Raw genomic sequence first — 27,231 nt, forward strand, 5'->3', positions numbered from 1 at the left:
CAGAGCTCAGAAGACCCCAAAGTCAGATATTACTCCAAGCCCTTTGGGAGCCCTGAGTGCCTTATTTCCTTTTCTGTCCAGTCAATTATTTACAGAGCAGTACCTTAAGATACTTAGGGAAGTGGGACAGCACTAAGTGAGTTAGTCTCCAGTTTCGTTTGCATCACACAACAGATGCACTCTACTCTTTAAGTGGCTACTATGTCAAATAGTAGAGTACCAAACGGGCTAAAGACATATGAGGTATAAACAGTAAAGATGATGATTCTATTAGTTTAAGTCAATAGAATTATCTTAAAAAGATAATTCCAGCTGAATATATGGGGAAATGTCTGACATCTTATAAAGAAAACTATCAAACTGTCAATTCAAACTGAAGACCTTGGTATTCAGACTTAGTTAAAATTAAAACATAGGAGAGCAGTTCACTCACCTGAAAGTCACTTAATAAGATTAAGAGGAATTCAGCACAGTACTGGGGGAAATTAAGAGGACCTTCTTCCTTCTTTGCTAATTACATTCACTTAGAAGTCAACAAAAGGCCAACCCATGTAATGATTCTTTCACTGAACTTTAAACCAAAATACACGAATGAGCTGCCATCTGGGGTTAAACTGAGCCAGTGATTCAGAACTCCATCCTCCAATCAAATTCTGGCTTCTTTTTAAAAAAAGATTTCCATCTGTGGAGTACAAGTAACATTATCACCTAAAAAAGAAAAGTCTAAATGCAGAAACGATAAGGATAGAAGAGAATTTAAAAAAAAAAAAATCCCACAAAGGTTGGACACAATACACTTCCGGGCAGACGCTTTAACCTGAGCCACCAGGTTAACCTGACCTAAGGCACAATAGGGGCTTAATTGGTGGCTTGGGGGTAAAGAAGCCAACTCCCAATGCAGGAGATGCAGGTTCAGTCCCTGGTTGGGAAGATACCGTGCAGAAGGAAATGTCAACCCACTCCAGTATCCTTCCTAGGAAATCTCATGGACGGAGGAGCCTGGCAGGCTACAGTCCATGGGGTTGCAGGAGTCAGACACAAATTAGTGACTAAATAACGAAACAAGGGACTATGGAGTTTGTTTTTCTACTCCTAGAAGTTTGAAATCATCACCATCACATCCTGAAGCCAGACCCCAGCACCCATCCAGGAGGCCACAGAGAAATCATACTGGCTACATTAAGAGTTTCAAAATGAGTTTCATTTTAGAAACCAGGGAAAGCAGGTAAATTGAGGTTTGTGGTAACTTTCTGTTTTCTTTACACTAACCTGTGAAAGATCTATTAACACTGGAGTGAGATAAATTAATAATTGTAGACTAAAGAAAATAAACCCCTTGAAAAGAAAATAGCCACAGAAGTTTCGGAAACTTTTACCGATTTGTTAAGGTATTTCTTCCAGGTGCAAATAACTACACACATGTAGGCTATAAATATAGGGTGAATGAAGAGATGAAGTACAACCACATAGTAAAAGTAAGTAGGTTAGCAAAAACCAGAAATGACATTGCAGAGAGGCTCATATTCATCAAGCTCCCAGAGTAGATACAGAACCAGCTAAAAATAAACGGGATGTGTTTACTCTTCATTTGGTAGTACTGAATTGACTGTTTAGTCCAGAATTTTAAAGAAATTCTTCAAAACCAAACAACTGAGTATCATCATACAAGCTTTATCATTTCTGACAGGTGAAATTCAGAGGAGTGCAATTAGACCCATTAAGTAACTGGGCAATAGACACATTTACCCACAAAAATATCCATATGCTCTAGGTTTCTTGGCTGGCAATCTATATGACTTTATATAATCTATTCTTCTCTCCACAAGCAAGGAAATTCAAAGATCTACATCAGTATTTTTCAACACTGTTGGACATCATAATTATCTGGAAGATACAATATCAATGCTCAGTCCATATGCCCGATGGCCCAGACTGATTCCATTGGTCTGGGGTGAGTCCAGGCATCCAATCCCCATTTGATTCACTGTGCAGCCAGGATTGAACACCACCGACGTACACTTGACGGTAAACCTGCTGACATTACACAAGCCTCCCACTGCCCTGACCACACTGGACACACTCTACATTAAAGACGGCACAGTCACTCTTCCTCAAGTCATTTCTCTAACCCTTACTCACAACTGTGGGAAAAAGTTATGAAAGTTGAGTGAGTCCACCTGAGAACATTCATCACATCCATTCTGGCATCAGAGTGGACTGAATCCAACTTAAGCTTAAGGTATAAAACAGCACATCAAATTTGGGTAAAATCTATATAGAGAGATTGGTTTCATTTCTTTGGTCAGGGAGAGGACAGGGCTTGAATTTAAAAATAAAAGTAGAATGAGACAGACTAGAAGGGGACTGGGAAGGGTCAGCTAGTCGTTAGAACGGCAGTGTGGTGCTAAGAAAAATGGTCCTGGACTATAGGTGCGCTTAGAAACAAAGCACTCCAGCACGGGGCAACAAGCTTGTCCAGAAGTGCTGGCCAAGAGCACCGAGGGGGAAAGTGAAAGCAAATGATACTCAGAGCCCCCGGAAGCTGGCCTGGCATCCAAACTCCTCACCCGGGCAGAGTGAGGGCAGAGTGAGGGCAGACTCCTCCCCCAGAGTCCAGGGTCTCTTCCCTCAGACAGGCAGGGCCCCGAGTACTGGAGCTTTAGTTGCTGCAACAAACAGTCAGGGTCAAGGAAATGGTGACAGGGTGCTTCAAGCCACATCCTCAAAGTGGTAAATTAGAGCTCCCTGAATGTCTCCTACTGCTAAGGTTTTCTAGACTGGGGTAGGGCTAAATCTACATGGGGCTAAGGGAGGGACAAGGGGAAAAGACGGGCTGCAGATGCTCAAAGGAGATTTCCTCTACAAGTTGGCTTTAAGATCAGAGTTAGCCACAGAGATCGACGCTAATTAGAGAAGCTCAATTATTCTAAACTGGTGTCAGCGCAAACCATCTCTCTGATTCACCCTTGCAAACAAGTTTGCTTGCTTCATTCATGAAGATTTATCTTGTATTCTAAATAGGTCTGGCCCACTAAAGTGGTTTCCTGGTTCAAAGCCTCCATTGCCTTTGACCTTCTTAGCAACAGTCTCCACCTAAGCTGCCACATGACTAACCCAGTCTCCTGAAGTACAACCCTGAATGGATCAAGACAAGTCATCTTCAAAGATGGGCTTACGCAAAACAATGAAGAGCCTCAATTCAAAACAGCCAGTTACCTTTGCCCAGTTCATTCAATGTGTAAATAACCCAGTAAACCAAATTCCTTAGCCCCTTAGATTAACAAAATTGATGGCAACAATGTATATAAAGGCAAACTACCCAAAGTTACTATCCTATGTTCACACATTTCATATTAACATTTAAAAGAAAACTAACAGGAAGGTTCTATACAGTGGTCTTATCAAATCTTTTCAAAAAGAATTACATTTAATGGGTCCAAAACAACAGGCTTTAATAGATGCCATGATGAATTTACATGAAACCTCTAAATTGCCGTGAGGGCTGTCACAAGCAGTATTATTTAAGCACTAACACATTTTGTGAGGTTTTACGAGGACATTTGAGAAGGCCTTCTGTTGGAAGGAAGTAAGGCTTAATCTCTACTTAAGAGAGAAGTATATCTACACATGCACTTTTAATAAGCTTACTTTGAGCCATCATTTCTGTTATAAAATTTAATATTCTGAAAAACTCTGCTGCTGCTAAGTCGTTTCAGTCATGTCCGACTCTGTGCAATCCCATAGACAGCGGCCCACCAGGCTCCCCCGGCCCTGGGATTCTCCAGGCAAGAACACTGGAGTGGGTTGCCATTTCCTTCTCTAGTTAATCCTTAAGTCCAAGCTAGAGATATAATCTACAGCTGTGCTGACTGGCACAGCAACCACAAGCCACACGTGGAAACTGAGCATGTGAAAGGGGACTAGTTTAAATTGGGACGTACTGTAAATAGAAAATGCATAGCAGAGTTAGAAACTAGTACAAATAGAATGCAAACTATTTCATTATTGATTTTTATATCATAGTGAAATGAGATTTTGGATCTATTAAAGAAAATATATTATTAAAATTAATTTCACTTATTTATTTTTTATAGTGTAGCTACTAGAGTATTTACAAGTACATATGTGTCTAGCACTTGTTGATCACTTTATTTCTCTCAGTGCTGATCTAAGATCTGAATGTCAATTTGATAGGAGTAGATTTTACAAAACCATTAGTTAAATCTTCAGTTCAGTCAGTTCAGTTGCTCAGTCGTGTCCGACTCTTAGCTGGTCTAAATTCTGACCTCTAACCCTAACAAAAAGGATAAAAAAGATCAGTATCATGGCTATTGTGTAAGGGTTACGTGAAACCTTAGAAGCAGTAAGTTGGAACCCAAGTACATAAAACTTCAGCACATAAAAATGAACAAATCTTACTGGAAAAATAATGTAATCAAAATATACCTGATCAAATCTAATTATAATTGAAAACCTTGTTTAAAAACACTTTATGATGTATAATTTTAAAACCTATGGAGATGAAAATTAACTGAAAAACTATTTAAAATGAAAGAATTCAGACTGATGGTTAGTTTCAAAATCAACAGCTTCTACTTTACATATTCTGACAGTCACGAGCAAAAACATGATTTTAGGAAGGATTTCATTTACAATGTCTTCATAAAACATGTTATCAGAAGAGTGGATAAGAAAGCTGTGGTATATATACACAATGGAGTATTACTCAACCATTAAAAAGAATACATTTGAATCAGTTCTAATGAGGTGGATGAAACTGGAGCCAATTATATACACAGTGAAGTACGCCAGAAAGAAAAACACCAATACAGTATACTAATGCATATATATGGAATTTAGGAAGACGGTAATGATAACCCTGTATGTGAGACAGCAAAAGAGACACAGATATATAGAACAGTCTTTTGGACTCTGTGGGAGAGGAAGAGGGTGGGATGATTTGGGAGAATGGCATTTACACATGTATAATATCATATAAGAAACGAATCACCAGTCCAGGTTCGATGCATGATACTGGATGCTTGGGGCTGGTGCACTGGGACGACCCAGAGGGATGGTACAGGGAGGGAGGAGAGAGTGGTGGTTCAGGATGGGGGACACGTGTACACCCGTGGCAGATTCATGTTGATGCATGGCAAAACCAATACAATATTGTAAAGTAATTAACCTCCAATTAAAATAAATAAATTTAAATTTTAAAAAAGAAATCACTTAGTTTTATAGTTTCTTGTAATTCTTTTTCTCTGCTTTGGTTATGTTTCTTCTGAGTACATCTATTGAAATTTTATGTAATTTTATATGTTCATTGAACCTGATGATAATAAATTAAGCTTGTCTTTAAAAAAGAAAAAAAAAATAAGCTAAAGAACAAATCATTAAAATGGATAGGATTTATTTAAGAAAACTCTCCCCAGTATATAAAAGAAAAACCAATAAATAGAGAGTAAAACAAAGCTTAAATGACTCAGTATATAAAAGGTATGAGTTCTCTCAATATAAATTTATAAAATTAATGCAATATCAATAAATATTCCAACACATTAACTGTATTCGATGATGCACTCAGTTCAAGCGGAAAAATAAGCATGAAAGAAGTCAGAGAAAAAGTTAGAGGAAAGAACAGTGATTAATTGTAATAAAGGAATTTGATAGAAGGGGCCAAAACAGACCAAAATACAGAAGAGAGGGAAAGAAGAAGGGGAGAGACTGACTCCAACCATGACTCAACTACGTATGTGAATTTAGCATATAAAAGAAACATCTCAAATCAGTGAGGGGAGAACAGATTATAAAATATATGGTTATCATGTCAGATAGATAACAAATTGAGAAAAAAACAAAATTAGACCCCTACCTTACATCTCACAACAAAATAAATCCCATAGGAATTACACGTGTAACTGTTTAAAGGTGAAATCTAAAAGTATTAACACTAAAAGAAGAGCATAAGTAAAAAATTATCATCTTGACATAAGAAACATGACATTAAGCCAGAAATTTTAAGAAACTGAAAGATTATACTTTACAAAAATTAACCATGTACATGAGAAAACATCAAAAAAGTTAAAAGATAAACTATTAACAAGGAAAACAGTTCATGTCAGGAGCATATGATAAGCTCTTAAAATTCAATATAAGACAATCTTCATAAAGGAACTTACAATGAGGAAACAATTCAGACAAAAATAAAAATAATTACTAAAACCAATCAAGCTGTATTCAATCTTATAAGTAACAGCAATGTAAACTTCAAGTTTTTTTTCTGCACTGTATATTCAAAAGGATAAAGAAGACTATCCATTGGTGGAAAAGGAGTAGCGGAGTAGGACCTCTGGTTTATTTTCAGTGAGGGTGCAAACGTGAATAATCTTTTAGCATTTTTTTTGCCATTATAAAAAAAAAAGATACATACTTTTGCCCCAGAAATCCCTTTTCTCAAAGAATTTTCAAAGAAATAATCAGAAAAGTGTACAAAGATATATAAAGATGCTTATTTGTGTTTTTTTGAAAATACATACTGGAAATGATCTACATGCCTACCCACAGAAGATTCCTTAGTTAATTATTATGCAATAACATATATAATGCTAAGCTGCCATAAAATACATGATCTGTGCATTCAACAAATAATTATTGAGACTTCCCTGGTGGCTCAGATGGTAAAAGCATCTGCCTACAATGCAGGAGACTTGGGTTCGATCCCTGGGTTGGGACGATCCCCTGGAGAAGGAAACGGCAACCCACTCCAGTATTCTTGCCTCAAAAATCCCATGGACAGAGGCCCCTGGTAGGCTACAGTCCCTGGGGTTGCAAAGAGTCAGACACGACTGAGTGACTTCACTTTCACTTACTAAGTGCCAGGCAGTGCTCTAGGCACTGAGGATTTAAATAGTGACAGTAGATAAAAAAATTTCTTTCCATGGGTGAAGGTGGTCAAAGGTACAAACTTTCAGCAACCTAGACGTCCATCAACAGATGAATGGATAAAGAATTTGTGGTACATATATAATGGAATATTACTCAGCCATAAAAAGGAACACATTTGAGTCAGTTGAACTGAGGTGGATGAACATAGAGCCTGCTATACAGAGTGAAGTATTCTTTCATTCTGTATAACAGAATGACAAAACAAATATTGTATATCAACACATATATATGGAGTCTAGAAAAATGGCACTGATGCACCTATTTTCAGGGCAGGAATAGAGATGTACACACAGAACAAAGTAGTGGACACAGCAGGGGAGGGAGAGGGTGGGGCAAACGGACAGTGTGACATCGAAAGGTATCCATTGCCATATATAAAATAGATAGCTAGTGGGAAGTTACTGCCTAACACAGGGTGCCCTATGGCAACCTTAAAGCGGTGGGGTGGTGAGATGGGATGGGAGGCAGGAGGGAGCATGGAGAGGGAGGGGCCTTATGTATACTTACAGCTGATTCATGTTGCTGTTTGAGGGGCTTTCCTGGTGGCTTAGAGAGTAAAAAAATCTGCCAGCACTGTGGGAGACCTGGGTTCGATACCTTGGTAGGGAAGATCCTCCTGGAGAAGGGAATGGCAACCCACTCCAGCATTCTTGCCTGGAGAATTCCATGGACAGACACGCCTGGTGGGCTACATTACAGTCCATGGGGTCGCAAAGAGTCAAGACAATGACTGAGCAATTTACACTCTCACATTGTTGTACGGCAGAAACCAACACAACATTGTAAAAGAATTCTTCTCCAATTAAAAATAAAATAACCTTTTAAAACAGAATTACAAGCTAAATTCTGAAGATGTCATCACAGCATGGTAGCTATAGCTAACAAGTGTTCTATACATTTGAAGTTACTAAGAGAGTAGATTTTAAAAGTCCTTATCACTACAGAAGACATCTGTAACTATGTGAGGTGATGAATATTAACTAAAATTTTTATGGTAATCATTTTGCAATATAGTATATACAAATATGTTTCACACAAATATAATTCAGTTCAGTTGCTCAGTCGTGTCCGACTCTTTGTGACCCCATGAATTGCAGCACGCCAGGCCTCCCTGTCCATCACCAACTCCCAGAGTTCACTCAAACTCATGTCCATCGAGTCGGTGATGCCATCCAGCCATCTCATCCTCTGTGGTCCCCTTCTCCTCCTGCCCCCCAATCCCTCCCAGCATCAGAGTCTTTTCCAATGAGTCAATTCTTTGCATGAGGTGGCCAAAGTATTGGAGTTTCAGCTTTAGCATCATATCTCAATAAAACTAGAAAAATTAAAATTTAAAATCCCATCCTTTCTGGAAGAAAGTGTTAGTTGCTCAGTCATGTCTGACTCTTTGTGACCCCAGGGACAGTAGCCTGCCAGGCTCCTCTGTCCAGGGAATTCTCCAAGGAAGAATACTGGAGTGGGCAGCCATACCCTTACCATGAGATCTTCTCGACTTAGGAATTGAACCTGGGTCTCCTGCACTGCACACAGATTCTTCACTATCTGAGCCACTGGGGAAATCTTTATGGCGTTTACATAAATTTACAATATATTTCTCTTCTGGAAAATTGTTGGAATGGATATCTATTAAATGATAATGTATATTAAATGTACTAAATTATATTAAATGTATATTAAATCATATTTCATGTATATATTAAATGGTTATATTTAGATGGCTTAGTTTGGGGTGATTTTTTACTGTCCTCTTAACATCTCTGCACTATTGAGTTTTTTTTCCAATGAGAAGCTGTTACTTCTACAGTCAAGAGAACAAAACTAAGTTCTGTCATTAAAAATAAAGTTGAGTTATCTGTTCATCTGACAAAAGCTGTAAGTGCAAGAATACAGCAGTGAACAGGTAACGCAAAAAATCGCTCCCTTTTCAACGGTCAGGTTCCAATTAGGAGGGTATCAAGTAGGTCTGATTATAAGGCATCTATAGGTCATTTCATCTTTATTTAGGTCACAAGATTCATTTAAGTCAATCCTACTGTGCCCTAGGCAATGTCCTCAGTATATCAGTAAACAAAACAGACAGAAAAATCCCTGCCTTTAGGGAGCTTACTACCCAGAGGATGAAAACATTGAAAGATGTGGGTTCTGGGGAGTAGTGAAGAATGAATCTTCTGCCTTTACAACATTTACATTGTAATGAAAGTATGTGATTAGAAATCCAACATAGCAGCAAATATTTCACTAACTTCAAAAGCACAGTCTTTATCTATGCAAACTTTCCTTAAGCCTGGAAGGTCGGTATGAACTGATTCAGTTCTCATCGTTTTTGAAATTATATGAGTGAAATAAAAGAATAATGTACTATAGATTAAAAAGACTAAAATAATTTAGTTTTGCCACACTTAATAGCTCCAGGATTACACTAGGCAAAACAACATGTTTCGGGAATTCCCAAATATTGACCACATGAAGCATCACTATACTCATATACCCACTCTGTGAAAGAATGTCATGTCAGTTATAAATCTGTAACTCATTTTCATGATTTCTTTGGGGAATCCTTCATTCGCTATACCTTTCTATTCCACCATCCAATTAGCTGGCACACAGCAGGCGCATAATACATGCTTGTTAAAGGAAGAAGGCTCTTAGCCTTCTTATACCTGGACAAATGAAATAGCCTCTTAAAATTTTCATTTTAACAATTTTTATACAAATTACCTCCATGCTCCTTTTGTTGCATTTTAAGTAAATAAAATGTAGTATTTTTTATAATTACAAATACTTTAAAGGTGCCATTTACACAGGTCAGTTTACGAAAACAATCCCTAGGACAACTTCTAAATTTATCACTTAGTACATGTTTTACATAATCAAATGAATGCCTTACATTTTAGCATCATAATATTCAACAGTGTAAAACACAAACCATTGGATTGTGGTTGTAGTTGTTCAGTTGCTAAGTCAAGTCTGACTCTTTGCGACCCTACTGGACAGGTATGTGGTGGTTTTCTTTTTTGGTGTGTATTTCCTTAGTTTTGAACAATGGTCATTATTTTGTAACTCATGAGCCCTAGAACACCTCTTTTAATCAAGCAAAACCTCTGACAATCTGACAGTGACAATGCCTGTCAGCTGCCTAGCCAATAACAATTTTTCCTTTTTCTTTTAATAATAAAGCATGCCAACTAGAAAACTCCAGCTTTCCTTGCAGAAGCGAGCGAATGCAAACTAACCATTAGTCTTTGTGTGGTACTTTCAAGAAAAACCTTTGGTCTCACACTCTTCTTCATTTTTCGTCTGACCTGGAACTCCTATACACTGGCTGGTACCCCAGCAACCAGATTACGACTTTAAGGAAGTTATACACTTAGGATGATGAGGCAGAAAGGCATAAGCAGCCCATGTCCCTTATGACTTTATTTGGTGGGCACAGGTGACCTGGACTGTCTTCACGCTAGTTTTACAACTTCGAGAAAAATTCTGTTTTGTGTAGACCACTGTTATTTCAGTCCCTGTTTCTAGCATTTTTAATGCTGTATTTAGAGGCTTATTTGATTTAGCTGCAGTAAAAGTGAAGGGACATATGATTCTTAGTCTTCTGCATTATTTAGCCTTGCTTTCTGGCAAACTTATCTACCAGGGTTTCAACGATTATCTCTGAACCAGAGATTCCGATTTGCTCTTCCCTACATCTAACCTCTCAATTTCAAAGTATCTCAAAACATGTCCATTTGGATGTCCCTCAATTACTGCAGAATTTGAATTTATCTTCTCTTACTATATTGAAACTCCTTCTCAATTTCCTTATGTTTTCATATCTTTTCCCAATCAATCAGGTTGAAGACTGTAAAGCAGAGATCCTTAAAATGTGTTTCACCTACAGTGGAACATTCCAGCAGGTCGTGAAGAATGCAGTCCCGTGGCAGATCCACTGAACAGATCTTCATGACGCAGCTCAAGAAATAGCAGTCTTGATGAGATACCTGGGATATTGTAAACATTAAAGTCTGAGAATCTCCTTTTATTTTAATGTTTTTTGTGGTGTATTCACTATATCACAATGTTCTATGACACGACCTTAGTGACCTCATTTCCTACTATGTTCCCCTTCTCCCGACTCGCCTGCCACCGCATTCCTCTAACACTCCTAACTCTCTCCTGCCTTGGGGCCTCTGCCTGGAATCTTCTTCCCCCAGATTCCCAGCAGGCTTAATCCACCTTCTTCACATCCACTTTCCAATGAAGGCTAGCCTAACCAACCCATTTAAAGTTGCAATTCATCCACCAACCTTACGCATCTTACCTTCTCTTTATCTGTCCCATAGCACATATCACATAATAAAGTCTGTAACTTGCTAACTTTTTGTGTTTGTTTTATCTCTTGCCTCACTAGAATGTTAGCACCTCCAGGGCAGGGCTTTTTCTAAATTCTGTTTGCTCACTGATTTATTTCAAGTATGGTACTTGAAAGTTCTTGAAATTTCAAGAATGGTACTTATAGGAGTTCAATAGATTATCTGTTAAACAAGATAATGATTTATTGAGAAATAGCTTTAATTCCTCCCTTTCCAGTCTCACTTCTCCACTCCAATACTAATCCTGGTCTTTGTCATTTATAGACCTTAAAACACACACACACGTCTATTTACATTTCCTACAAACCATCCAACATACTCTGGGGATGTCACTTCCCTACAGTGATTTGGCTCCTAACTGGCCCTTTTGGAGGTATTTTACTTTGACCTCATGCTTGAATGAGAACTGGATTAGAAGAACTCTAAGGTCCTTTTAAAATATTTCATTCAAACTCCAAATGACTCATCCTGGTATTTAAAATACTCTATAATCTAGAAGTATTTACTTATCCAAATGTATGCTCTATTTCTTCTCAGTTTCCCTCTGTTCCTGGCCAGTTTAAGAACTCTCAAGTAAGCCATAGTCATGTTCAGCAGTTTTTCAGTTGGTTACTCTCTAACCTCAGCGCCCTCCTGACTACTGAAATCGATGGCATTATCTTAGAACCTTGGTATTCACACTGTGACTTGCAGGCCATCACCCAGCATCACCCGCGAGCTTGTCAGAAATGCATCTCCAGCCCTACTCATCTAGAAGCTGCATCTAACAATATCGCCAGGTGATTGGTGCACACCTTAAAGTTTGAGAAGCATTGCGTGAGGACTCATTTCAAAATATTTCTCAAGGAATGTTTCCTCACAGGCTTCATGTTCTTATGTCTGATCTTTCACAGCTCTTTGTTACCCACAGCAAGCACACTGTTCAATTAATAACATCCCCCATAGCAAGCACACTGTTCAAATAATAACATCCCCTCCTAGACTATTTCTTATTTCATGGACGTTCTTTCTCCTCGATTTGGTTGCAAATAACCTGCACACAGAGCAGCCATGCATCTGGCCAATCTGGATGCAGGGACTAGAAACCCATTCAAATCGCTTAAAGTAAAAATAAGAGCCTGTTCTAAGGCTACTTGTTGAATTGGGACAAAAAGAGTCAGGGGCGGGGCGGAGGGGGGGAGAGAGAGGGGGAGGAGGTGCTCTAGAGTGGTGGGGGGAGGTGCTCTAGAGTGGGGGGGAGGGGGGAGGTGCTCTAGAGTGGGGGGGAGGGGGAGGTGCTCTAGAGTTGGGAGGAGGGGGTGGAGGTGCGCTAGGGACAGGCCGCCCTCTTTCAGCACCTGTGTCTCTCTGCCTCATTCCTTCCATCCAGGCCACTCTCTCCTTATCTTTCTGTGTTCACATGCACACTTTCTGCTTCCTCATACCAGCAGCATCCGCACAACCTAAGACAGCCAGCCATTCACTCCTCCACCAGCCTATTCTCCTCTGCCCCGTTCTGCTTCAACCTTCACTCTAAGTCTCTAAGCTCAACTTTTCCCATGGGAGAGATGATCACCACAAAGCCTTGGCTTTTAGAGCCAAAACCCAAGGTTACAAGTGTTGAGCCACCTATGGATTGTCTGCTCTTTGTCAGAAGCCTACCCTGGTCCAACCCACTGAAGCTAAGGAGGCTGCAGTTCAGAACAATGCCATCAGGCAGCAGGAGCTGTCAAAAGAGATTATTCTTTAGGAAAGAAAAGTGTGGGTGGAGCAGGCAATGAGCCACATCGCCAGCCCACAGCATCATTATCAATGTCCTCACCACAATCCCAAGCAAAATGCTGAGCACATAATAAACTGACCAACCAGTATGGGGGAGGGGTCATTCACTGACTGCCACTATGCCTCTGACAATGTACCAAGCACCTCAATCACTTGGGACACAGTTTCATCAACTATCAGATGGGACCATCTTCACCAAACTTCAGGAGTGCTGTAAGGTCCTATAGGGCAATCTTTGTAAAAATGCTTTGAAAAATATACATGTCAATCAAAAACAATACTGTTGCCTCTCAGATAAAATCCTCTCATGCAGTAGAAGTTTCACATAGTTTTCTGGTCCTTTCTCTTTTCCCATTTCACACAATATGGAATCCAGCAACTGCTATTATTTGAAAGCACAATCCCAACTATTACCACTCTACTTTCATACCTTCATGGCTCACTCAAATGATGATTAAGAAAATTCATTCATTATTACCAAAAAGACAACAGATAACAACTGTTGGTGAGGGTGAAGAGAAAAGGGAAACGTCATGCATTTGTTGGGTGGAAATGTAAATTTATGCAGCCACTACTGAATACAGTACAGAGGTTCTCCAAAAAATTAAAAACAGAGCTACCATATGATCCAGCAATTTCACTCCTAGGTATTTATCCAAAGAAAACAAAAACACTAATTAGAAAAGATATATGCATCACTGTGTTCATTGCAGCAGTTTTTATAATAGCCAAGATATGGAAGCAAGCTAAGTGCAATCAATAGATGAATGAATGAATAGATGCAGTGTGTGTGTGTATGTGTGTGTGTATATGAATATTACTCAGTCATAAACAAAGAATGAAATCTTGCCATTTGACAACATGGGTGGATCTAGAGGGTATTATGCTAAGTGAAATAAGTCAGGGAAAGACAAGTGCTGCATGATTTCACCTATATGTGGAATCTATAAAACAAGTGAAGAAACATAGCAAAACAGAAAGTGTCATAAATACACAGAACGAACAGGTGGTTGCCAGGGGGAATTGGTGTGGGGAAGGTAGAGAAATAGGTGATGAAGATTAAAAGGTACAAACTTTCAGTTGCAAAATACATGAGTCTTGTATATGAAATGTACAGTGAGGCAAATATAGTCAATAATTATGCAATAACTTTGTATGTGGACAGAGGGTAACTAGACATTATGCTGATCATTTTGAAATGTTTAGAAATATCAAATCACCATGTTCTGTAACAGAAACTAACATATTCTTATAGGTTAATTATACTTGAAAACACACAAACTCAGAAAGAAGATGAGATTGGTGGTTACCAGAGGGGGAGTGTGGGGGAGAGGGTGAAGGTAATCAAAACATACAAATGTCCAGTTATAAGATAAACAAATACTAGGGATGTAATGCACAACATGATAAATATGTTTATATATGAAATGTTAGAAGAGTAAGTCTCAACAGTTCTCATCATAAGGAAAAAAATTTTTTCTGTTTCTTTAATTTTGTATCTATATGAGTTGATGAATGTTGACTAGACAATATGGTAATTTTTCATGATGTATGGAAGTCAAATCATTGTCATATATCATAATGCCACATGTCAATTACAGCTCAATAAAACTGGAAGAAAAAATAAGAGAAAATGTATTTCACTCAGAAGTGTAAAAAAAAAAGAACGCACACATATTTTACTGTGTACATTTAAAGACAGTACACATCTAAAAGGTGCCCTGTATAATTTTCATTACATTACAAATGACAAGAAGTATGTATGAAATTCCTAAGCAGGACACAGGTTTTCTGACTCTTGTGTGGCCTTCTCCCCAGAGACATGCCACTGAGAATTTCCGAAGTGCTGTAATCAGAAAATCAGATCTATGAGGGCCCCACTCTTTGTGACCTATGTACTACATGTCCTCCAGGCTCCTCTGTCCATGAAGTTCTCTGGGCAAGAACACTGCAGTGGGTAGCCATTCCCTTCTCCATGGGATCTTCCTGACCTAGGGACTAAACCCAGGTCTCCTGCATTGCAGGCAGATTCTTTACTGTCAGAGCCACCTTGGAAGCCCATTAGAGCCCAGAGGCCCCATTTTTAAAATCAAGGCTCAGAGGGAGGAAAATAATAAAATGGCCCATCTCAAACCCCTGCAATCCAATTCTCCTAACGTCTATAGCTTTTTTCCTAAAATCATTTTACCAGTTGCCAAACATTAAAGGGTGGAAGGGGTGGGGGTGAAGGATTGACACCAGTGACCACAGCCAAGTTCTCGAAAACAAGTTATGAGAACCTAAGCCACCCTTTTGCCGGATTCAAGTATGGGTTTATGGGAGAGAAAAAAGAAAACAAAGCTCAAGATCTGTACAGTCTTGGCTTCATCATGAACAAAACAAAACAAACAAAAAAATATTTACGAATTGACGGCCATATGTCGGGCAGGATGCTGAGGGCTCCTCAGAGGATGAAGAGTCTCAGCCCTCCAAAAGTGTATTTGCCTTTACCCTCCGGCATCTGTTGCTCATTGCTGACAAGTGTAGCCATTCAACAACTGGCCCTGGGTGGAGCAAGAAAATAGCTTCCACCTTGCTAAAAAGTCAACGCAGCTGGGCCAAAGTGCAAGCATCAGGTAAACGGAAAAGCAAAAACAAAACCTCGGAATGGAGCTGGGTGAGACACCGCTGCAAGAGGCAGAACTGCAGAGACTGTAACGCACAGCACCCGCTGAGCGCCCAACCCCAATCAGGCTCCTCCCGCTCCGAGTGGCGAGGGGCTGCGGATCAAACGATCCTGCATCCTGGGAAAGGCAATTTCAGTTCTCGGGGTGTCGTGATGTGGGGGCTGCACAAAGGTGGGCGGCGGGCTGGGGATCTGCAGTCCTAGAATGGAGAAGCAGAGTGGAGACCTAGAGGTTTGTGCGATAGTGAGGAGAGAGGTGGGCAGGGCGAGAGCGCAGAGACCGAATAGTCACGCTGCGGCGTATAAAGAGCCGTGGGGATCCCACCGAGGACACCAATATCCGGACTCTGCAGCCGCGAAGGGGTCTGCGAGGGCGCCGAAGACAGTGCAGGGAGAAGGTTTCGCCAGGGACCAGGCACAACAGCCAGACATTCCTGGGGGAAGGGGTGGGACGGGCATCTCTGCCCCGACAGACACAGACACACACTCACACCGCCCCACTCCCGGCTGGCTCCGAGTCGCCTCCGCTCGCGCTCCGCACCCAGCCCGGCGCTGCGGCGGCCACTTACCCTCGGCGCGGGACCGGATCTCTGACACGGTCCTCCGCATGGTGGGCATCGCAGCAGCCGCCGCAGGTGCGTCCTTAAACCAGACCCTGCACCTGTCACGGCGCCGCGCGGGCGGGGAATCTGCCTTCCCTGAGCCGAGCGATCAGCAGCCGCGCGGGCCCTGCCGGCCACCCAGGGCAGCGCCTCGGCCGGGAGAGGCCCTCGCACACCTGCGGAAGGAGGAAGAGACCACGAAGGTGTCCGCAGAGCCCAGCGAGATCTGCCAGCAGCCGCGCAGGGGGCGGCTCGGCGAGGGGCGGAGCTCGGGCCCCGGCGCTGGCGCCGGGGGAGGGATCGTCGGGGCGCGCGCTCACTTGCTCCGGCTGCGGCGCGGCGGGGAAGGCGGGAGAGGGGCAGGGTGAGACCTGGCGGAGCCTCTTGTCGCCCCGCCCCGCTTTGGACTGTACCACCTGCGGGGGACGGACCGGGGAGCTGCTGGCTTACTCCACCCCGGGCGCCCTCTTTCCACCCCGTGACTTCGGCTCTTCCGGTCCTTCCTCAGTAGCTTTCAGATTTTTCCAAGACTTGGCCAAAGACAAAGGCTGCTCTGGCTCCTTCATCCTTGCAAATCCTCTTCTGCCACCCTCTGCTTTTAATAACAGTGGGGTCGCCTGTGGTCCGGAGAGTGGGTTTGGGTCTGAGTCGGCAGGAGAGAGGCTAAAAGGGAGAAAGGGCTTGGGCGCACATGGCTAAGTTCCAGCGTGAGCGTTGGAAGGGGTCTGCGTGCTCGCCGCCTGGGTGGAGTTCTAGCCTCCCTCACAGCCAGCAGCCCTCGCGGCCCGAGTCGCACCTGCTCTGTCGTCTGGTTCTCAAGCAACAGGCTCTGAGGCCGGGGTCCCTGGGCGCTGATGGCTCCTCCTCCCTCTGGTGCTCCGGGCCGGCCTGCCAGTGGCCCGGTGCCTCTCGCTAATGCCTGTTCTGCAGCCTGACAAAGCTCTGGACTTGGCATAAAATCCAACTATTGGGCCAGGTGCTTCAAAAAAGGACTTTTTTGGTTTGAGGTGGTTTTTTTTTTTTTCAGTCAAACCTTCAGGAAGTTGGGAGCAGTCGTTTTACCCAAAAAAGGGAAGAGGCATCCAAGTATACAATCCATGAGTACATTAAATTTTATTTTGCTCCATATTCTAGAAATCACCGACTCAGTGGACATGAGTTTGAGTAAGCTCCAGGAGATAGTGAAGGACAGGAAAGCCTGGCATGCTGCAGTCTATGGGGTTGCAAATAGTCAGACACGACTTAGCAGTTGAACAAATCTTAAAAATAATCGTAACCTCATTACCTTTTATTTTGTATACAGAGATCTATATTAACAAGTTATCAAACCAAGTACGATATTTATTGCTGATTTCATCTTTTGGATGTAAGGTTTTGTATAGATCCTGGTGAGCGGCTAAAATAGCAAGAAGGGAATAAATTGTTAGAAGCTCCTTGCCCTCTTCCTCCAGCACTGGGTGGAAGAGGGCTTTACATGGAGTGAAAAAAGAAAAAAAGTAAAGTCGCTCAGTCGTGTCCGACTCTTTGCGACCCACGGGCTGTAGCCTACCAGGCTCCTCTGTCCATGGGATTTTCCAGGCAAGAGTACTGGAGTAGGCTGCCATTTCCTTCCCCAGAGTACTCTGGAAAGGTCTAAACAGAGATATAAGTGATTATTCCCAAGCCTCAAGAAAAAATAAAACTCTGCTAATAGTATCATATCTCCATTTGTGGTATTTTTTCTGCCTCCTGCAGGTAGCATTTGCTAATCAGCCCTACCTTTCATTAATTCTGGATCAGGCAGTCGATGCATATTTATGAAGAACTCACTCTAGTTGGCTCTGATTCAGAGGCTGGGGTTAGAACAAAGAAAATATAATTCCAGTGTTCATGAAACATTGCAGGACTCAAAGGTGTTTTTTTCAGTGATGGTGTTGATCTCCAAGTATGGTCTTCTAAAAGTAAGAAATGAGCACACAGCCTTTTTAGGACAGTCATCACTGGCCCTTCTTACTCCTTCCAGGTCCAAGATCTTGTATAAAGGCGACTCTCCCTGGCTCAGTGAACACAAATCTGAAAAAAAATTGAAAAGGTAAGTACAACAAGGGAATAGTTGAAAGAAAGAAAGAAAGAAAAATCAGTTCTAGAAGTTAGTGAACAGAAACCTGAGAAAAGGCAGTGCTTTTGTGATTACTGATTTAGGTGTAATTTTATATAAAGCCAGAATCCGTTTTTAGTCAAAAATAATGCACAGCAACATAACAGTATTTGATTTATGAGCAATAACCTTTGTAATTCCTTTGTAATTCACCACCAAATGAAATTCAGTTCTTATTTGTAAATAAGTTCCAGAGATTACCTCTGTTTTCTGTAGAACAATCTTTTTATATATGTCTGTGTGTATGTGTGCTTCCTATTAACAACCCATAAGCAAAGTCGATACCGGAAATAACAGTCTTTCATACAAAGAGGAACATTGCATGACCTGGTCAATAACTTACCATGTCTTTTCCCAAGTTATGCTATCACTTTACCCATAATAGCAAGATTACCCTACCTAACTCATTTCTGAACAACAATTCGTTTCTGATTACTAGACATTACACGTGTTTTTATTGGTTCAGAACCCTGATTGAAGTTCAATATTGTACTGATGACATATTTGTGTATGTGCATTCAGCCATTCAGTCATGTCCAACTCTTTGTGACCCTGTGGATTGCAGCATGACAGGCCTCCCTGTCCCTCACCATCTCCTGGAGTTTGCCTAAGTTTGTGTCCATTGCATTGGTGATGCCATCCAGCCATCTTATCCTCTGTTGTCCCCTTCTCCTGCCTTCAATCTTTCACAGGATCAGTGTCTTTTCAAATGAGTCAGTTCTTCACATCAGGTGGCCAAAATATTGGTGCTTCAGCTTCAGCATCAGTCCTTCCAATGAATTGATTTTCTTTAGGATTGACTGGTTTGATCTCCTTGCTGTCCAAGGAACTCTCAAGAGTCTTCTCCAACACCACAGTTCAAAAGCATCAATTCTTCGGCACTCAGCTTTCTTTATAGTCCAACTCTCACATCCATACATGACTACTGGAAAAACCATAGCTTTGACTAGACAGACCTTTGTGGTAAAGTAATGTCTCTGCTTTTTAGTATGTGTGTAGATTGGTCATAACTTTTCTTCCAAGGAGCAAGCGTCTTTTAATTTCATGACTGCAATCACCATCTACAGTGATTTTAGAACCCAAGAAAAGAAAATCTGTCACTGTTTCCATTGTTTCCCCATCTATTTACCATGAAGTGATGGGACCAGACGCCATGATCTTAGTTTTTGAATGTTGAGTTTTAAGCCAGCTTTTACACTCTCCTCTTTTACCTTCAACAAGAGGCTCCTTAGTGCCTCTTCACTTTTTGCCATAAAGGTAGTGTCATCTGCATATCTGAGGTTATTGATATTTCTCCCAGCAATCTTGATTCCAGATTGTGCTCATCCAGTCTGGCATTTCATATGATATACTCTGCATAAAAGTTAAATAAGCAAAGTGACAGTAGACAGCCTTGACAGCCAATTTGGATCCAGTCTGTTTTTCTACGTCCGGTACTAACTGTTGCTTCTTGACCTGCATGCAGATTGTTCAGGAGGCAGGTCAGGTGGTATATTCCCATCTCTTTAAGAATTTTCCACTTTGTTGTGATCCACACAGTCAAAGACTTTGGCGTACTCAATAAAGCAGAAGTAGACGTTTTTCTGAAACTCTCTTGCTTTTTCTTTGATCCAATGGATGTTGTTAATTTGATCTCTGATTCCTCTGCCTTTTCTAAAACCAGCTTGAACATCTGGAAGTTCTCCATTCATGTACTGTTCAAGACTAGTTTGGAGAATTTTGAGCATTACTTGGCTAGTGTGTGAGATGAATGCAATTGTGCAGTAGTTTGAACATTCTTTGGCATTGCCTTTCTTTGGAATTGGAATGAAACTGGATCTTCAGCTTCAGCATCAGTCCTTGTATTCAGGGTTGATTTCCTTTAAGATTGACTGGTGTGATCTCCTTGCTGCCAAAGGGACTCTCAGGAGTCTTTTCCAGCACCACAGTTCGAAGGCATGAATTCTTTGACCCTCTACCTTCTTTGTAGTCTGCCTCTCACAATGGTAAATCACCACTAGGAAGACCATAGCCTTGACTGTGTGGATCTTTGTCAGCAGAGTGATGTCTCTGCTTTTCAACATACTGTCTAGGTTTGTCATAGCTTTCCCGCCAAAAAGATGTTCTTAGGAACACCAAGAATTAAGAATTTGCCCTACTTGGGAGGAACTCATAACTAACTAGGTGACGGAGGCATGCTCACTAATTTACTACTTTGTAATATACCTAAAAGTGCTTTGGGAACTCATGGCCTGAAGGTAGTTGGAGATGTTCCTGTGAACCCTGCTTCAGATTGAGAAGGAGAAATGCAAAGTTGAATATGATACTACCATGGAACACAAATGCTGGACAGGGCTGCCTGTTATACTCCAAATCCTTTTGCAAAAATACGAAATAATTGGGTAAATTAGACTTAACATTTAGATAATTATTTCTTTTTTAGGGTGTTAGTTCTAGAAGATCTTGTAGGTCTTCACAGAACTGTTCATTTTCAGCTTATTAGCGTTACTGGTTGGGGCATAGACTTGGATTACCATGATATTGAATGGTTTGCCTTGGAAATGAACAGAAATCATTCTGTTGTTTTTTTGAGATTGCATCCAAGTACTGCATTTTGGAGTCTTATGTTAACTATGATGGCTACTCCATTTCTTCTAAGGGATTCTTGCCCACAGTAGTAGATATAATGGTCATCTGAGTTAAAGTCACCCATTCCAGTCCATTTTAGTTCGCTGATTCCTAAAATGTTGATGATCACTCTCGGCATCTCCTGTTCAACCACTTCCAATTTGCCTTGATTCATGGACCTAACATTCCAGGTTCTATGCAATATTGCTCTTTACAGCATCAGACTTTGCTTCTATCACCAGTCACATCCACAACTGGGTGTAGTTTTTGCTTTGGCTCCGTCTCTTCATTCTTGAAGACTCTTAAGAGTCCCTTGGACAGCAAGGAGATCTGACCAGTCCATCCTAAAGGAAATCAGTCCTGAATATTCACTGGAAGGACTGATGTTGAAGCTGAAACTCCAATACTTTGGCCACTTGATGCAAAGAACTGACTCGTTGGAAAATACCCTGATGCTGGGAAAGATTGAAGGCGGGAAAAGAAGGGGACGACAGAGGATGAGATGATTGGATGGCATCACTGACTCAATGGACATGAGTTTGAGTAAACTCTGGGAGTTGGTGTGGACAGGGAAGCCTGGTGTGCTACAGTCCATGGGGTTGCAAAGAGTCAGACATGACTGAGAGACTGAACTGAATTATTTCTTTTACTTTAAAATGGAGGTTAAGATATATCACAAAATTCTGTCTAGTCACAAACCAGCTGATTATTTTAAGAAAATATCTTGTTACCTTTGGTACATAGTTGATATATTGATTCACTGGATGGTGAAGATATTATTATGGTTAAGATATTATTATGATATTATTATGGCATGGTTAAGATATTGTGTTAATTGGAATTTATGTTATTGGACTTGTAAGCCCTTTTTCTCAAATCTTCCTATCTTGATTGCTGGTTTTCTGTCACCATCCCTTACACGCACCAATACCCCTCCAATGCACTAATATGTTCTTTAACACAGTTTTAAAAATATGTCTTACTTCAAGCCATGTTTCGTCTCCATCTCTGTTGCCCTTGTACAGGCCACCATTATCACGCACTTATAGTAGTCTCCTACTGATTTCCTTGCTTTTACTTGTCACCCATTCATAGTTATTATTTTAAAACAAATGAATTAAAAATTTAATTCCTTTGAAACACAAATGAGTTTATGTCATTTCTTCAGACTTCAGTGGCCTCCAGTAGCACTTGGAATGAAACCCAGGCCCTTTCTGATCTTGCCCTTGCCTGCCTCTCAGGCTCATCTCCTTCTACCTCTTATTTGGTCATTTGGGCTCAGGTTATTCAGTTCCCACCCCCGTTCCCTCTAGCCCCACCGTAGCTGGTATTGAACATGTTCCCCAGTGCCGGCTACCACCACATTGCCTTAGTCTGTTTTCCTCATAGCACTTATCTCTGAAGTTGCCTTGTTTGTTGGTTTCCCTGCTTATGATAAATAGGTGTTGCTCCATTGTCTTATTTATCACAGTTTGTCTAACTTTAAGAACACTGCCTGTCATGTGGCTCAGGATCAATAAATATTTGTGGAATGAATGAATGTGCTAAAAAAATGTGTGTACTGTGAATGATCTGGTTCCCTAACAACATTGGAGACTGGAAATAAGTCAAAGAATAGGTAGTATTTTATTTGAATAGGTAATAAATCATACCCTTCATAAGCATATATACTAGAATATATTACTTTGTCATGAAATGATTTAGAACATATTTGCTCTGACGTACTTGATACCAGAAAACGCTTCTGAATACTGTATTGACTTGTTAAAATCAAGTGATCAAAATTTTAAAACAGTAGACTGAGTGGAGTAGCTTGTTCTTGCTGGACTGAGTAACAAAACACATATAACACTAAGATGTACATTACTCCTATTTAAATGAAATAAATTTTAAAATGTAAATTTGTTTTATATAAAAAGACTCAATAGAATAACATTTTTGAATATTCTCTGGTACATTTAAATTGGTGTTTGATTCACACATAATTTTTTGGAAAAAAAATTTATTGAATTTTTTCTCAAAAAGTAAATGAGCATTCAAGACAAAACAGACCTTGTATTGAGATCTTGAATTCAAACTTATTTCAAACTGATAAGAGGTTGAGTAAATGGCCTGATTTTTACTTTAAAAATTTCCATCTTGCAAGAGCCAGGAAGTGAAAATTAATGTTTAATTTAGGAGTAGTGTTTCTTTTCCAAAAGTTAACAAACAAATTTCCAATAATGCTGAGCCTTTATAAAGTATTATTGTCAAATATACTTCATTGATAATACATTTAGTGTGGCATTTTCATGAATTCTGACATTTTTAAAAAGCAGGTTTATTGAAGTGTAATTGACACACAATAAGCTTAATATCTCTAAAGTGTAGAATTTGACAAGTTTGGGCATACATATGGACATCTATGAAGCCATCACCACATTCAAGTTAATAAACATATCCATTACTTCCAGAAATTTTCTATTGCCCCTTGGTATGGTTGTTATGTATAACTAGAGATACGTGCACACTTTCTCTTCATGCATTCAGTGCAGTTAATTGAGTGCCGACCATGTTCTAGATACTGAGCTGGGTATTTAAGATTGAATGGTCAGCTAAACCAATAGGTTCTGGATCCAAAAAAAATTATGATCAAATAGTTATGTTCAGTTCAGCTCAGTCGCTCAGTCGTGTCCGACTCTTTGCGACCCCATGAACTGCAGCACGCCAGGCCTCCCTGTCCATCACCAACTCCTGGAGTCAACCCAAACCCGTGTCCATTTAGTCGGTGATGCCATCCAACCATCTCATCCTCTGTTGTCCCCTTCTCCTCCTGCCTTCAATCTTTCCCAGCATCAGGATCTTTTCAAATGAGTTCAGCTCTTTGCATCAGGTGGTCAAAATATTGGAGTTTCAGCTTCAACATCAGTCCTTCCAATGAACACTCAAACTGAATTTCTTTAGGATGGACTGGTTGGATCTCCTTGCAGTCCAAGGGACTCTCAAGAGTCTTCTCCAACACCACAGTTCAAAAGCATCAATTTTTCAGCACTCAGCTTTCTTTATAGTCCAACTCTCACATCCATACATGACCAGTGGAAAAACCATAGCCTTGACTAGACAGACCTTTGTTGACAAAGTAATGTCTCTGCTTTTTAATATGCTATCTAGGTTGGTCATAACTTTCCTTCCAAGGAGTAAGCGTCTTTTAATTTCATGGCTGCAGTCACCATCTGCAGTGATTTTGGAGCTCCCCAAAATAAAGTTAGCCACTGTTTCCACTGCTTCCCCATCTGTGTACCTTTGTAATATATCTGAAAATGTACATAAAATTTTTGTTTATACTGGATGTTATGGTTTCTATCTTGAAGATGGTGTCATATTTCTTATATGAAAAGGATAGCCAGTGAAGACAAGAAGTTTTATTATAATTTATTTCTTTGATATTTACCAGAAAGTCAATATCAGAAATGAAAACACTCCTAGGAAAATCTCAATTTCTTTTTCTTGCTATGTCATATTAGGTGTTATTTCAAGGGAGGCAAGGTGATAATAATGAAGTAAAAGTATTGAAAGATAGGAATGTTTACTAAAAATTGAATATAGCTATAAATGAGAGAAATAATTATGCTTATGTAATATAATTTTCCATCACTTTTAATTTGGAAAGAATGCCAGCCTTAAATAAGATGGTTTCCTGATGAATTGAAATAAGCCATAGCTTTCAAATATGACATATTATATTTGCCAATTGTACTTGGGCTTCTTGGATAATATATCCTGTGCTCAGGTTCATAACTCACTGCAGTGTTTAGCAGATATATTGGAAAATCACAATGTTGTTGTTGTTTTCCCTCTGACCCTAAAAATTCTCAGAAACAACATTTGCTGGAAAGAGGAATCATTTATCACTGTAGATTCTTGCCAACTCTGAACTGTGAGGAAATCTACCAAATGGTGAAAGAATCAATAGTTAACCTAGTATTATATTTTGGTATTCATCCCAAAGGAAGAAGCTGGAGGGAAAAACACTGTAAAGAAAAGGCATAAAGAAGGCAAACCAACTGTAGATTCAGGGCTTGTGGCAACTGAACACATCAGAGGCAAGAGCATAGTGAGACTGTGCCAAGGCTGAGAGCAGAGGCTTGGACCGCTTGGGGAAATCTGCTTGCTTCTTCCAGTCCTGAAATGTCAGCCCCTCTTCTCTGCCTGTGTTCTCTTATCTATTTTTCATTTCGTCTGACCTCTTGAAAGTTGACCTTTGCCTGTTAAATGGAACCTCTTTCTTCCTGCTCCTAATCCATTCTATTCTAACCCCTGCTTGCCTCCTAGGCTTTTAGCAGCTTTATATCATCTAATTGAAGCAGCTGCGATCTGTTGCCTGCATAGCCCCTCACAGTCTGCAGTACTTGTTGCTTTGATCCTGTGACTAGATCTGGTATCTTTTGGCTTCTCAATTGCTCGTGTGTGTGTGTGTGTGTGTGTGTGTGTGTATGAATTTCTGTTGTACAGAAGAGTGATTCTGTTATATATATATATGTTTATATATATATATATAATATTTTTTCATTATGGCTTATCACAGGATATTGATTGTAGTTCCCTGTACTAAATAGTACAGGTAGGACCTTGTGGTTTACCTGTTCTATACATAATAGCTTATATCAGCTAATCCTAGCCTCTCACTCCATCCCTCCCCAACCTCCTCCCGCTTGGCAACCACAGATTTGTTCTCTCTCTCCCTGAGTCTCCTGACTCACTCCTGATCTGATCTAAAATAACAGTGAAAGAGGAAAAGGGAAACCTGTAGGTTGAGAAATACTGAGAAGTAAATTTGAATCTGAGGGAGCAATATCAATAACTTCAGATATGCAGATGACACCACCCTTTTAATGGCAGAAAGTGAAGAGGAACTAAGGAGCCTCTTGATGAAGATGAAAGAGGAGAGAGAAAAAGCTGGCTTAAAACTCAACAGTCAAAAATCAAAGATCATGGCATCCAGTCCCATCACTTCTTGGCAAATAGATGGGGAAATAATGGAAACAGTGACATATTTTCTTTTCTTGGGCTCCAAAATTAGTGCAGATGGTGAATGCATCCATGAAATTAAAAGACGCTTGCTCCTTGGAAGGAAAGCTATGACCAACCTAGACAGCATATTAAAAAGCAGAGTGCCAACAAAGGTCCATCTAGTCAAAGCTATGGTTTTTCCAGTAGTCACGTATGGATGTGAGTGTTAGACTATAAAGAAAGATGAGTGCCAAAGAACTGATGCTTTTGAACTGTGGTGTTGGAGAAGACTCTTGAGAGTCCCTTGGACTGCAAGGAGATCAAACCAGTCAACTCTAAAGGAAATCAACCCTGAATATTCATTGGGGGGACTGATAGTGAGGCTGAAACTCCAATACTTTAGCCATGTGATGCGAAGAGCCAACTTATTGGAAAAGATCCTAATGCTGGGAAAGGTTGAGTGCAGAAGAAGGGGATGACAGAGAACGAGATAGTTGGATGGCATCACCAACTCAATGGAGATGAGTTTGAGCAGGCTCTGAGAATTGGTGATGGACAGGGAAGCCTGGTGTGCTACACTCCTTGGTGTTGCAAAGAGTCAGACATGACTGAGCTACTGAGCAACAGCAAATGGGAACCAAAATTATGGAGGACCATGCAAATAAGCAGAGGTGTTGGAATGAATCATGTGTTCATGCTCAGTTGCCAGTCATGCCCAACTCTTTGCAACCCCCTGGGACTGTAGTTCTCCAGACTTCTCTGTCCATGGGATTTTCAAAGCAAGAATACTGGAGTGGGTGCCCATTTCCTCCTGCAGGGGATCATCCCAACCCAGAACTGAACATGCGTCTCCTGCATTGGCAGGTGGATTCTTTACCACTGAGCCACCTGGAAAGCCCCATCAAGCCAAAGGAGAGGCAGGTAAATTTAGTTTATATTTAGGCAGCAGTGTACCTATGTTTTTTTCAAATTGTGTTTTTAAATATTTATAAGGAAAAAGAAAAAGAGTTTGCTTCATTTTAGAAACAGTCTTGATGAAGTAGGTTTTAAATTCTGGGGCTTAGGAAAGAATTTAATAAATACTAATTGAACTTATATTGAATTGAGTACAATAGAACATAGATTGATAATGCAGAAACTTAGGTATTAAGCTGACTTTTTGTTTGA

General features: G+C 40.5%; 1 protein-coding gene across 8 annotated transcripts in view; it reads right to left on the reverse strand.

The window, feature by feature from the left end:
* Positions 1-17,141, reverse strand: part of ATP8A1 (ATPase phospholipid transporting 8A1) — a 228,163-nt gene extending 211,022 nt beyond the window's left edge. For 6 of the 8 annotated variants that reach the window (XM_069594047.1, XM_069594044.1, XM_069594046.1 and 3 more), the window contains exon 1: positions 16,299-17,141. In XM_069594047.1, coding sequence (XP_069450148.1) covers positions 16,299-16,347 — 49 coding nt within the window. In that variant the 5' untranslated portion in view covers positions 16,348-17,141. The remainder of the gene's footprint in view (positions 1-16,298) is intronic. The other 2 variants (XM_069594053.1, XM_069594050.1) reach the window with 2 other exon arrangements.
* Positions 17,142-27,231: the final 10,090 nt, after the last annotated feature.

The sequence above is a fragment of the Ovis canadensis genome, chromosome 6 (assembly GCF_042477335.2).
Source record: "Ovis canadensis isolate MfBH-ARS-UI-01 breed Bighorn chromosome 6, ARS-UI_OviCan_v2, whole genome shotgun sequence".
Classification (NCBI taxonomy): Eukaryota; Metazoa; Chordata; class Mammalia; order Artiodactyla; family Bovidae; genus Ovis; species Ovis canadensis.